This window comes from Penicillium maclennaniae (assembly GCF_028827695.1).
Source record: "Penicillium maclennaniae strain IBT 15551 chromosome Unknown utg000003l:1.0-5670915.0:1.0-5674809.0, whole genome shotgun sequence".
NCBI classification, from domain to species: Eukaryota; Fungi; Ascomycota; class Eurotiomycetes; order Eurotiales; family Aspergillaceae; genus Penicillium; species Penicillium maclennaniae.
In genome coordinates, this window is record NW_026623215.1 from 4,237,249 (window position 1) to 4,249,988 (window position 12,740).

At 49.8% G+C, this 12,740-nt stretch overlaps 5 protein-coding genes across 5 annotated transcripts; 1 reads left to right on the forward strand and 4 right to left on the reverse strand.

Annotated features, from left to right (window-relative positions):
• Positions 1 to 327: 327 nt before the first annotated feature.
• On the reverse strand, positions 328 to 3,997 carry N7477_003703 (DEAD/DEAH box helicase; the record flags this gene model as incomplete). Its single annotated transcript, XM_056965366.1, has 2 exons — positions 328 to 3,348; positions 3,452 to 3,997. The coding sequence occupies 2 exons, from the start codon at positions 3,995 to 3,997 to the stop codon at positions 328 to 330; spliced, it is 3,567 nt and encodes a 1,188-aa protein (XP_056825319.1).
• A 328-nt stretch (positions 3,998 to 4,325) lies between these two features.
• Positions 4,326 to 5,592, forward strand: N7477_003704 (uncharacterized protein; the record flags this gene model as incomplete). The annotated part of the gene is made up of 2 exons (XM_056965367.1): positions 4,326 to 4,510; positions 4,599 to 5,592. The coding sequence occupies 2 exons, from the start codon at positions 4,326 to 4,328 to the stop codon at positions 5,590 to 5,592; spliced, it is 1,179 nt and encodes a 392-aa protein (XP_056825320.1).
• A 146-nt stretch (positions 5,593 to 5,738) lies between these two features.
• Positions 5,739 to 7,817, reverse strand: N7477_003705 (putative CorA family metal ion transporter; the record flags this gene model as incomplete). Its single annotated transcript, XM_056965368.1, has 4 exons — positions 5,739 to 5,832; positions 5,890 to 5,996; positions 6,050 to 6,123; positions 6,170 to 7,817. 4 exons carry the CDS (start codon positions 7,815 to 7,817, stop codon positions 5,739 to 5,741), a joined length of 1,923 nt encoding a protein of 640 aa, XP_056825321.1.
• Positions 7,818 to 8,525: 708 nt separating this feature from the next.
• N7477_003706 (Gfo/Idh/MocA family protein) lies at positions 8,526 to 9,098 on the reverse strand (the record flags this gene model as incomplete). Its single annotated transcript, XM_056965369.1, has 1 exon — positions 8,526 to 9,098. One exon carries the CDS (start codon positions 9,096 to 9,098, stop codon positions 8,526 to 8,528), a length of 573 nt encoding a protein of 190 aa, XP_056825322.1.
• Positions 9,099 to 9,718: 620 nt separating this feature from the next.
• N7477_003707 (polysaccharide lyase family 26 protein) lies at positions 9,719 to 12,386 on the reverse strand (the record flags this gene model as incomplete). The annotated part of the gene is made up of 5 exons (XM_056965370.1): positions 9,719 to 9,833; positions 9,888 to 10,190; positions 10,232 to 11,183; positions 11,345 to 11,701; positions 12,071 to 12,386. The coding sequence occupies 5 exons, from the start codon at positions 12,384 to 12,386 to the stop codon at positions 9,719 to 9,721; spliced, it is 2,043 nt and encodes a 680-aa protein (XP_056825323.1).
• Positions 12,387 to 12,740: the final 354 nt, after the last annotated feature.

The following is a 12,740-nucleotide window of genomic DNA, read 5'->3' on the forward strand; positions in this document are numbered from 1 at the left end:
CGATGAAGAATCTCTACATATAACGCCCAGCGTAATTCTGTCTGATGATCGTGTATTGAAGTAGAGGAGAAGTTTCGAGTACACACAACTTCAGCAAGATATACGAGGGCTCTTTACATCATAAAAGCGAACGCGTGTCAAGACGAAATTAAATCGAAGGACGTTTCTGTTTTAGGGGGAGCAGAGGATCGCATGGTGATACCTCATGAAGTCTAAAAAAAGAATAACAAAACAAGGCCTATACAAAGTGCCAGCACAGTCCCATATTCGACAGACAGCCGGGTATCAAGCAAAAGGTGACATTCAACCGATATTCGAAACACATTTTTACTCAAAGAGCAACTTCAACTCCGCAATTCTGTCCTTCTTCTTATCTTCTTCTGATTCATCGCCACCAACACGCAAACCGAGCGAACCCGCAATGTTCATCTTGCGCTCTTGAATGCGGAGCATCCGACCCTCGATGGAATCTTTCACAACAAATCTCGTAACTTGAACGTCGCGCATTTGACCCATACGGTGGACGCGGTCGATCGCTTGGGCTTCAATGGCAAAACTCCACCATGGGTCCATGAGGAAGACATTGCTCGCTGTGGTCAGGTTAAGACCCACACCGCCGGCGCGGAGGGATATGAGGAGCACTGCAGGTCGTGATTGATGCACCGTGGAAGAGGACGGGCCATTTCTGGTGTGTCTTTCGTCTTCCTCGTCGATGATGTCGTCATCATACGTCTCCTCGGTCTTGGTGAATTCGGTGAGCACAGCGGCGCGCGCCTTTTGCTGCATTGTACCATCAAGACGAAGGTAGTTTATACCCACTTTGGTTAGCTGTGGGCCAATGAGGTCAAGGAAAGAGGTGAACTGAGAGAAGACGACTGTTTTGGTTCCTGGTGGGACGCGGGAAAGACCGTTGATCAACGCGTGGATCTTGGCGGAGGTGTGTGCTGATGGGGATAGAGGGTTGATACGACGAAGAGAGATACGTGGTGCCGGTTGTGAATTGGTCGGCGACTCTTCAGGTCCCTCATGGGGAAGAGCGTGTGTTGATGGGTGTTTGACGACTTCGAATATGTCCTTGGCATCTATATCGGCACGGCACGAAAAGCATCGCGGCTGATTACCCTTGTTGATATGGTGCCGGACAAAGTCGTCGAGGCATTTCTTACAGGCACTGTGCCAACATGCGGTGACTGCGGGATCGATCATTGGTTCTTCACAGCAAATCGGGCATTCTCCACTCGATTCAGTCTGAATTTGCCGAAGAGCATGAGCTGTGAATTTGACAGAGCGGTCTTCTGTCTCCGCGTTTTCGTTTGAGGTGGTGAATTGATTGATGAGGTCTTGAAGATCCATGTCGTCCTTCATTTCATTGGCTGCATCTAGAGCAGCCGCCGCAATCTCTTCATCCGCAACAATCTCTTTCTTTCGTGTGAGGATTGGATGGCAGCATGTCTGCCGAAGCCGCAGGAGTTGGGCAAAGATAGTCGAGTACGACGAGAGAAGAGTGCCAGCTTCGACATTGTCGTTGTAGGTCCTCTTAGCCCGTGTATAGATGCAGTCGTAAATTTCTCGCTCTTGTTCAGAAAGCTCGACTTCTTCGATGGTTACCGTTTTCTTTGGCAAAGGAACCAGAGGTTCGCCTTCTGGGGTTTGCATCGATTTGGTTCTTCGAAGGACAAGTGGCTCCAGAACACTCTGCACAACGTTGAGAGCGCGCACGAACTCTTTCGACTCAAACGGCACTGTGATGAAAGTCTTCCAGAAAGAGAAGTTACTCCATGGTTCAACTTTCAAGAATCGTACCAAGCTGAACAGATCTTCGAGTCGGTTGACAATGGGTGTGCCCGTGAGGACCCATCGATGCTGCGCCTTCAGCTCGTAACATGCCCTGGCGGACTTGGAACGTCGATTCTTGATCAAATGTGCCTCATCGAGGATGATGCGGAAGAAGTCGACGGAAAACAACCCATTATGATTCGCCATTACAGTTGACTGAGCAAGTTGACGGAACTCGGATAGAACGACACCGTAGCTAGTCACGATAACATTGGGCGCCGTCGCGTGTCTTGCTTCACAGCAGATATCCCGAAGATTCACTGCTTTGTCCGCACCATAGTACAGGAGAGTCCGCATTGTTCCAGGTTCAGATGCCTTCAATGCCTCGCTCTCCCACTGTGAGAGTAGTGACGTCGGGGCAACAACCAAGGTGGTGTATGGCGCAGGAACGATACTCGTTGAGCTGGGTAGTCTGGCCAGATCATTGACAGAGCTGATTCCATTCGACATGTTTGGACTGGGTTCAGTCTTGTGAGAATGGATGAGACTCATCATCTCGATTGTTTTTCCAAGTCCCATTTCATCTGCCAGGATACCGCCCAGGCAATGTTGCTCCTGCGCAGGGAAATCGACGCTCAGGTCACCAGAGTAAGGGTTGACGTAGAAGTGGTCGATCCCTTCAAAGACTGGCAAATCCCTGTCGTCGACATCCTTGGTCGGCCAATTGTACTCCTCCCATAGCGGATGCATTGAGCGTTCTCGAGCTTGCTTCTTGTCTTTCTCTTTCGACAGCATCCAGTAGAGAGCTTGCTTTTGATATTTGCGGAGGTCCATGGTGAAGCTAGAAGGTGGCTGTGTCTCGGGCATATTGAAGTCAAAGGATTGTGCTTTGCGATAGAGTGTATCTAGCTGGTCCTCTTCAAGCTCAGCGCCTTCGTCTTCAGAGGAGGAGTCATTCGCATCTTTGTTCGAGTCTTTGCCCGCTCTGGTTTTCTCCTTTTTGACGCCGTCATATTGCTCGGCCATCTCGGCGGCCCGTAGAAGCCCGTCTTTTTTATGCTTTTCCGTAGTAGGATTTATTGAAGTTGGCTGGAGGCCAATCTCATGGAATAGTTTAACAAGGGCAACCTGTCGAAGTCTGAGGTTTTTCTCCTCTGTGCTTTCCTTTTCCTCGAACAAACCCATCGATCTGTTGTCATCACCAACCGAGTCAACGAAGGTGCTGCGTTGAAAAGCTTCTTGCCGGAACATGCATCGCAATTGTAAATAGATGGTATCGTTGACGCGAACCCTGTCGGGGATGTATACGCAGACACCCTCAAATTCGCAAATCTTTTGATCAATCAAAGTTGAGACCCAGCCAGCGATATCATGGGGTAGTCGTCCGATTTCTTGACCCTCGACGTTTGTGAAGCGCGTTAATACGTCGCTCTTGTTGTTGGTGAACATCTTCCCGTTCCGGCCGCGTTTCGCTACTGGCTGTGACCTGGCACGTTCAATCTTGACAGTGTCTCCATGTTTCAATATAGCCGGCCCACTGCGCGTTGCCCAAGCACCCACGCCAAAGGCTCCCTATATATCTCGAAGAAGGTAGTTTTCGTAGGAGACTCTGTTGCTCGATAGGTGTACCTTCGTTATCTCCTCGGGAAGGCAAGGTGGATGTTTCTTCACCTACTTCGGGCTTTACTGGTATACTGCATCGGAAGGGAGATGATTTCGCACGGACAGCGGTTTTCATCGGTTTCTTCCACGACCCGTCGAAGTAAATGTTGACAGCACGTTCGACATTGCTGGACGAAGCAGCTTGAATGGCTTTGAGAGACTCCAGAGGGAGCTGCTCTCCAATTATACCAGTGAACAGTTCGACATCGAAACCATCCAATGTTGGAAGCCTGGTTGGGGTATCCGGGACTGCTGGTTCGGCCGGTCCAATCTGGGGAGAAGTCGTGACTGGGCCACCCGAGAGGACAGGGTCTATGCTCCCCGTCGTCGATGGACTTATTTGAGGCTGATAAGGAGCGTCTCGAATGGTTTCGGTTTCCGCGAGGGGAGGGATCCGGGGGATGTCGCCATTTCTATCTTGCGGAGCGTGTTCTAAGCCGGGGCAGTGGCGAGGTAAGGACGCGTCGATAGCCCCCGTATTCGAATCGGACAGAGCAGCAGAATCCTCGGTAAAAAACCGTTGACGCTTTTTTGGTCTCTGATCCAGGTCCTCGCTCATACTCGTGGTTTCGACATAGAGCTTCTGCGGAGAGAAGGAAAGAAGAGTTGGGGAGACGCGCCGGGAAACGCGAAATCTGACGAATACGTCAGCGATCGAAAAAAAAGCAAGTACAAAATTAACTTGATACTTTTTGGTCACTTCAAGCTGAACACACTCTTGAAATTCAACTTCATAATCATACTGTTAGCTATTACTCGACATATTAGCTCCATTTTGCGTTAGTTCATTACGCTGACACACCAGGCGCTTTCGGCCAACGAGATTAAGTGGATTACATCTGCGCTCAACTGGAACTTGCCCTCCTCCACATCCTTTGATCCTGCTCATGGCCCTATTCAAAGAGGCCGCTCGCCCATGCCGGGCGACATCAGCTTGGCGTTCATATTCGCGACAATGCCAGCAACAATTCCGACCGCAGAAAAGGCTTTTTAGCCAAAGTCGAGCTGGATTCTCCGCCGCCACTGCCGAGGAAATCAACGGCGCGCACAAATACTGCGTCGCTCTACTCTCGTACGCCTCTCTGTATTCTTTGCGCGCTTGGACTGAACACAGTCTGTCCATATGACTCCGCAATATTCATTAACTCTATCGCTCTCAGAAAATACGATCGACCCTCCTATACTTTGAGCACCTTCATCCCACCCCACGCCAGATCATTTTACATCGCCCTTCGTGCCCTGAACGTTTCACTCTCCATGATCCCCGACACAACTTCCTCGCCAACAATTGGCCTGATGCGCCTCCAATTCTGGCGCGATGCCGTCAACAAAATCCTCGCCGGCTCGCCACCGAAAGAACCCGTCGCCATCCTACTTGCCTCCGCCATCTCCGAGTTGAACGAGCGCACGCAAGGCCGTGCGCGGATAAGCAAGGGCTGGTTGACTCGCCTGATCAATGCTAGAGAACAGACGCTCACAAATGATCCGTACCCGAATATCGCGGCGCTCGAACAATATGCCGAGAACACATATTCTACGCTTATGTATTTGACACTGTCGGCATTGCCGATGGCTTCTGTCACGGCAGACCATGTTGCTTCTCATATTGGAAAGGCGGCAGGCATTGCGGCTGTCTTGCGTGGGTTGCCGCTTGTCGCATTTCCCGCACCGGCAGCGAGATCGCCCAGTGGAAGCTCAGTCAGTGCTGGCCCTAAGCAAGGGGCCGTTATGTTGCCCTTGGATATCATGGCGCAGGCCGGGGTAAAGGAGGAAGAGGTTTTGCGGCGTGGAGCTGATGCTGAGGGCTTGCGAGATGCTGTTTTCGCTGTCGCTACACGGGCGAGTGATCACTTGATCACTGTCGAGCAGATGTTAAACAATCTCCGAGCTGGTAAAGATGTCGGACACGACTTCGAGCATGAGGGTGAAGAGGGTCATGAGTATGGGCATGATGTACTAGGTGCGCAGACCCGCGAGTCACCTATTGATGAGATCAATCGGGCCTTTGGTGTCTTTATGCCGGCTGTATCTACGCGCATGTGGCTGGATCGGCTGCAGCAGTATGATTTCGACGTCTTCCGCCCGGAGCTGCTTCGATCTGATTGGAAGTTCCCGTGGAAGGCTTACATGGCTTTCAATCGGAAGGCTATTTGAACAATCACAGTAGGCTGTGTATGATAACTTGTATAATACTGATGCAAGACCGCATGATGGGTGATCTAATAATGTACAAGAAGCAATTTCCACACTGCAGTATCTTCAAATATGCAAAGAATGGTATACTGTGCAAACAAGTCAGGTCATTTGACCTTCCTTTCTCTTCTCTGCTTCCTCGAACTGGTGATAAGACGTCTCTGAGCAAGCATGACAGCGTAACGCTGGATTTTGTCACGCCTAAGATTCGTTTGTTAGCCTTGTCTAATTCAAGCTGAAAGCATGTTCAGAACTCACATCAATAAGAGAGTGGTCACTACCACGAATGGTACTGCAATCTTCCAGAAATATGAATCGCTGTTTTTGATACCAGCAAAGTCCGTGAAGTTCATTCCAAAGTAACCCTAGGGCCTCATTAGAAGATGTATTTTCAGTCATTAAGGAAGTGTCTGCATACCGTCAAGAACGTCATAGGAAGATACAGACAGGTGACGATCGTGAGTTGCTTCATGCTCTCGTTCTGATATGCACCTGCGTGGTGTTAGTTGCCTTCTTGAAAATACTTTTGTCCACTCACCAATAGTGTTGAAGATGAGATCAATCATGTTGTCTGCAGCACGTCTCATCTGATCGTAGCCTTCCACTATAGTAATACAATGATCCAGCACATCACCGAGATACGTATGACACATGGTACTGATAGTGACGCTCGAGCCTCCAAGACTCTTCAAGTTGGGCGTCATAGTTCCGATATGAGCTCCCGAATCAAAGTCAGCCGGGTTGGTAGATGGACTAAATGCGCCATTTCGCAGAGTCCCGAAACCGGGCGTGCCGATAGGCGCACCTCGGTGATCACGCAAAGCATTGATGACAGCTACCATCGGCTGCATGGAATTTCGAAGGACCGCGATCTCAGAGGTCAGGATGTATAGGCTCTTCGATTGATCAATGTCTGGGTCTGTCAGGACCTCAAGCTCCAGATCTCCAATAGCGTCTTGGTAGGCCATGGTGACAGGAATTGCAAGATCAATGACCGCGTCGATAATGGCTTGTAGGAGCATACTGGCATCGCATGACTGTCGAAGGATTGTCTCTGGTGAACTCAGGCGTCGCACGATGGGTGCTTCTATGTCATCTGCACTGGTCTCGAAGAAGGATGTGACGGTGTTGTCAGCATGGAGGAAGAGTGAGACCTGTTCCAAAGTAACACATAAACCTTTACCCGCAAGTGCGGCATGGCGTTCCATGAACTCGATGCGATCCTCGTTTGGCCCTCCGCGATATCGCTGAAGCGATCGAGCCGTTGCTGATGCAGCATTAGCCACATCTCCGAATTGAGAGGCTCGTTTAGATGAAGGCCGGCCTGGGCCAGGGCGGACACTCGCTCCTAGTGTCGCTTTTTCTTTCCCATGCCGACTCGTTGGCCGTTTGGAACGGAAAATATCCTTTACGGCTTCCCAAATGATATGCCGCTGGGTGGGTCGTTTCATAGAAATTGAACTTTTATCACTCACGACCGAGTCTTTTCTTTCTTTGGAATCAAAGGTACCAGGCCTATCCTCATCTTCATCCTCGGAGTCGCTGCTCTCTTGTTGCAGTTTCACAAGCTTCTGCAAAGTGAGAACAATAAATGCATGGTCAGAATACCAATCTGCCTTGGTACGATTGGTTGTATGTACGACGTCTTCAATCGCCAGACGGTGGAGTCGCTTGTGGTTTCCAAGGATCTTGATCACATCCCAGCTCAATCCGTTAACATTGATCCATCGACATTGTACCCAGGATTCTCGCTCACGACTCAGGAATTGTTCGAGAGTGTCATTATCAAGCTCGTACTGTCGCATCTCATTCTGCGAGAAGTCCACCACTGTGATTTCACATTGTCTCTGCAGGTCGCCTGGTACATTTGACGCCCACTCAGAGCTGTACGGCGGGAGAGGTTTCGTAGGATCAATACCAGGCTCTGTACCGGGCTGCCAGTGGGGCTCGCCAAAGCCATCTGGGTGGTAGGAGCGGGCAGTGTTCGAACGTCGTCTGCGACGTTTCGCAGTATCGGTGGAGTTGACTCTTGCTGCGGTGGTGAATGTGTCAAGGACAATTTCTTCTCGTTGCTGCGGAGAAACCGGAGAATTCGACGATATGCGCCCCGCCTCAAGGTCGGGGAGGTGATTCGGATCGGATCGAATCGCGTCGGGCTGCGCGTAGTCCATCTCGTGGACGCTCATGTTGAAGATCGAACGGCTGCGAGCACCGTGTTCTTTTGGCTGAACGGCGTACAATCATGGACAATGCAAGGCAGCCAATTGCAAGGAGATTGTCAGTTTGCGACAAAATTTGTTCACAGCCCTTTTAGAGGCAAAGGAGCGCATGCGCGAGCGGTGTCGGGCGAAATCCTTATCATGGCAAAGCCGGCATGCTGCACTCTGCGGGTAATTGACGTGCCAGGATAATCATCGGCAGCAACTTGAAACAGCTCAATTGAACGTGCAGCTTAGTCGAGAGGCTTATAGACGGCAAAGGGGCGAGAGCGGCGGGGAAGTTGGGATCGGACCAAGAAATGCAGGCGCACGGGCACGGCTTGTACCAACCCAGCCAGTTCGATTGTATTTTCAACTTTGGTACGAACCAAAGGAATTCGTGATGAATTCTACCATGATCCACCACGTGGGTCATTGACAACAGCTTATTCTTCAAACCTTTGTTTGGTTTGACGAATCCGACTAGGGTCAGGTCTCCACTGATTGCATCGCTGAGTGGACGTCCATGACAGGATCCACCGAAGCGTTTACACAATTCGAGACCCTTGCGCAGACTGCAAGAAGCCCGGAAGGACAGACGATAAGTAGAAACATATTTGATAGATATCTTACTAGGTGAAAATTACCATTTGAACTTGAAGGTCCATGACTGGAAATCTCATTGACTGGACCTGCTCAGAAGTGTAACAAATCTTTCACTTGCACCACCTGCCCGGTCCGAATGGCCTTGTTAGCTGCGATGCCCGTCAAGATAGACATAGCTCCATCAACAACAGAGGTCACTTTCCCAATTACACCGTCCATTAGAAGCTGGCGGACTTTGCTGTTATGAGGCGCATATCGGTAGTTGAAGGCGGCTCGCAATTGGCGATTCGTCGCCTTGACAGTAGCAAGAATCATTTGGCATTTGTTCTCGTCAATCGTCATCGGCTTTTCGCTGAGTACGTTGCAGCCAAGTTCCATGGCTCGAATGATGTAGGTGTGGTGTGTCCGATCAATCGTGGTCACAATTCTTGTATCTGGCTTTGTCTCTTGAATCATTCGATCGAAGTCGATGGCTTTGTAAGTTGGTAATTGTGATTTGCCTAAATCTCGAGTGCGGCTATTGGCGACATCCATTCGTGTTTGATTAGTATCGCAGAAGGCGACAAGCGTCGCTGTGTCCGTGAAATCGCGTACGATGGCGCTATAGAAGAAGGCGGCGCGTCCCCCGGTGCCTATCATTTTGGCATATCTTGTTGGGGCCATAGTTTGATGCGTCACAGGTAAAAATGCCTAGAGAATTGAGATGAAAGAAAACGTGAAATCAATTAGCGAAAATCTCAGGAGGAAGGTAAACGATTTTTGAAAACCATCTTTGGCATGCAGATGGACATGGTGAACCCTCGCCAGCCAACAATTGCCCTTCCGGGGAGAACCGATGTGCCTTCAGGAAGCTGCCAAGTCTGATTTTCCATCAATAGCCATGGCTTGTTTCGAACTTTACATAGGAAGTTTATGCTGCGCTATTTGATTGACCGATCGACTTATGCCTCATCTCATTGTTCCATTCGACCCTGCCCACTCCCGCCTAGAGAGCGTGCTTGGGTTGCTGGTGACTATGATCCGAAAGCGATACCTGATTTGAGGATCGACACCGATCGTTAGCGTCAGTATCATGACCAAAGTCACTGGGCAGGCGGTGGTGCCTTCATCTCTGAACGGGTTCAAGTGAGGTCCTGAGACTTGCACTCGATGCATAAGTTTCATCTCATTACTGTGAACTACCGGGTATCAAGTACTTGGGCACCACTTTTCTTAACTTTCTATCATTTCCTCCGGCTATCCTAGGCCCGGAATGAGCTCAATCTCTCTATCGTCTCTCCCATTCAAGATTTGAATATCGAGGTACCCTTCACAATGTTGACGACCTCCTTCAAGTGGCCGTGGTTGGCCGTGGAAACGACGTCTCGCAATCTTGTAGCAGATTCAAGCCATACCTCGCTTTAGGACAATCGGACTTGCAAGTTTCATATGTCATGAACAACACTGACTTACCGAAACCTCTGTCCAAGGGTTGCCAAGTTGACTAAAGCAGAAACTCCATAGCGAGCAACCTCATTTGTACTGATCCAGGAAGCTTCCTCACCGTGACTGAAATATTCCGGAGGCGAAGTCTGCAGAATCCTCCAGTCCTGCTTCGCGGTGTAGCCATCAGTGTTGAGGAACTGTTTGCAGGCAGCAGTTGCAAGATCCTCATCGATTGGTTCTGAATCAGCTGCCGCGAAAGCAGTGAGAGTTGAAGAATTTGTCTCCATGTCGCATGTGAAGGAAACTCGAAGCCGAACTCGTTGCGTTGTACTTTTGGTCCACCATTGTAGGCTCGGCAGTATGCTAAATACACTTTGTTGAATTTCTGTATCACCAAAGGATACTCCTCTTGCGCGTAATGAAAAAGCTCAGCCATGATCTCAGGGAAGTCGAATAGCATAGAAAGATGAGAGATTGCCCACTCTGGCGTTGGCCGGGGACATTCTCGCACTTCACCACTTGTTGGATTAAATAAAATTGCGTTGTTTCCAATGCCATGTTTCAAGTCAGCAATGCCGTCTAGAAGATTGATGAGGAGGTCCTTGCAGGTCTGCCAGCCGTCACTCCGTCTTTTCCAAGCTGTCAGCCAGGCAGCAGCAAGAGGTCCGCAGTCCAGGCCTATGTTCGTCATGGCAAACCCTTCTGGAATCTCAGCGTGACTTTGTACCTTGCGGTGGGAATCGACTACCAGGAGAGACTTCTGGCAGTCTTGAAGCTCAGAAATCAAGTCACCAACGCGCTCATCTCCGGTAAGGTAGAAGTAAACGCGGCGATAGAGAACATTCGAGATTCGAAGTTGTTTGGAACTGTCGCTAAAATGTTGAACACCATGTCGGGTTCCAAATCCTTTGTATCTCCCTGAGTGATAAATCACTACCTCACCAGTGTGCCTTGTCATGGCTTCGGCCATTTTGAAGACATCTGATCGGCCGGTATGAAGGAAATAGAGCCAAAGCCACAGGTCCGTAGAGAGCTCAGAGTTAACCCAAGCAAAACCACCAACATCATATCTCCACGCATGTCGACAAGAATCGTACGTATGCTGCACATCACCATAATCCCAGAATCCATACCATCGATGTTGTTCAACCTGGCCCTTGTAGAAATTGAACAAAGTTTCCAGATTTCTTTCAACTTCAGCTGCTCTTGCAGCTTGGCCCCAATGTCCATTGAGCGAAATAGGAGACCAACATCCATGAAACACGCCTGCTGCATACATGTGCTCTGCTGTCGCGACTAGTCTTGGTGGGTCACGAACCAGAGCTGAAAAAGCATTCAGTTCCTCATTGGAGGGAGTTTTTTTGGAATGGCTTCAAGAAGAATTGATTTGTTCTTCCGATACCATTCGCTGTTGCAAACCCTGGCTCGAAGTCCTCGTATGTCACGTCGAGGGGCTTCTAGCTGCTTTTTGTATGAGTCCAAACCGAGACCATCATGGTATGGTGCCGTCTCCAATGGCTCGGCGAGAGGCGAGTACAGCCACACTATCATGACACCAGTACCAGAGCTCAGTTTGTCGAGTTCGATCTGTGTTGGATAGCGCTCCCAGAAGTCCGACATGCCGACGGCAAGTCCGCCATTCTGTGCAGATCCAATATATTCAATTCCAACTGCTCGTCCACCTCCAGTGATCTTGACCCAAGAGCATCCTGGATTTGTTCGTTTCTTGATTGTGAAGCCATCTGATGAGAGTTGCGTGAGCGAGTAAGAGTCCCATGGAGGAATGTAGGAAAGACCCTTTTTGAGACTGGTTTTTGCCCATTCTTCATGTAGAGTGACCACTGATCCTTTAGTTGGTTTGTGGGTCCATGTCTCAACCCGGATAGCCCCTTCACCTCTTCTTCCAGAATGGCTCCTGCTGAGCCACCGAGGCGAATATGTCTGTTGTACAACTCAGTCTCCTCGAGGGGAACAGCAAGTTGTAGGCGAAGTGATGTGAGTGGCTCTTTGGCGTCCAGGTCGTGCACGAATGAGTGAATTGTTTTGATTGAAGAAGAATTCGAATGCACGTAGACTCGTACATCGAAAGGAAGGCGACCTTCAGATTCTGCCGCTTCTACTACACCACTTATTTTTACAACAACTCGGCTAAAAGTCTGATTTTTCGATTTCGACCGCAGTTCCGTTGATGGATGCAATGACCGTGGCACCACAGCAGACGGTGTTCTCATCGATATCCAGTCGCTCAAGTATTGAGGAACCTCCAGTCTGTTTAAATTGGAGATGGAGCCCTTGATTCGAGGTGATCGAAATGGAGGTGCCATCTCGCTGAACTCTGATACCGGCTGTTCTCTCCTGCGCTGGTGCAGCTTTGACCGCATACTCCTTGCTATAAGGAACGTTACCGCTGATGGAGTGAGCCGTCCACTTGAGAGATCCATCAGCCCAGTAAGCAATCTCACGAGATTCGACGGGCCACTCTCCATGATCGGCCTCTAGAACGAAGGCTTGGCCTGATTGATGCATATCCCGCTCCCACGACACTCCAAAGGAAACACCATCTCGCCAAGACAGAGGATTGCAATCCTTTCAGCGCTCAGACTTCCAATATTGATCAAGCAAACCGGGACAAGAAAAGCCAAGTGGTGGCAGAGGAGAGATGGCCTTGGCAGGAAGTTGAATCCGATCAAAGATGGATAGTTATACGCGGCACCATCAGGCCATGGAGGAGAGGAGCACAAGGCAATCCAGCCACAACTCAATTATAAGGTTCCACCAACTGGGATTCCCCATTCCCCGCCATCTGGGATGTATACGACTGCACGGGGGCTCTCTCCACTGCCTCAATACACACAGACAGCCAAAGCTCGGGTTATTGAC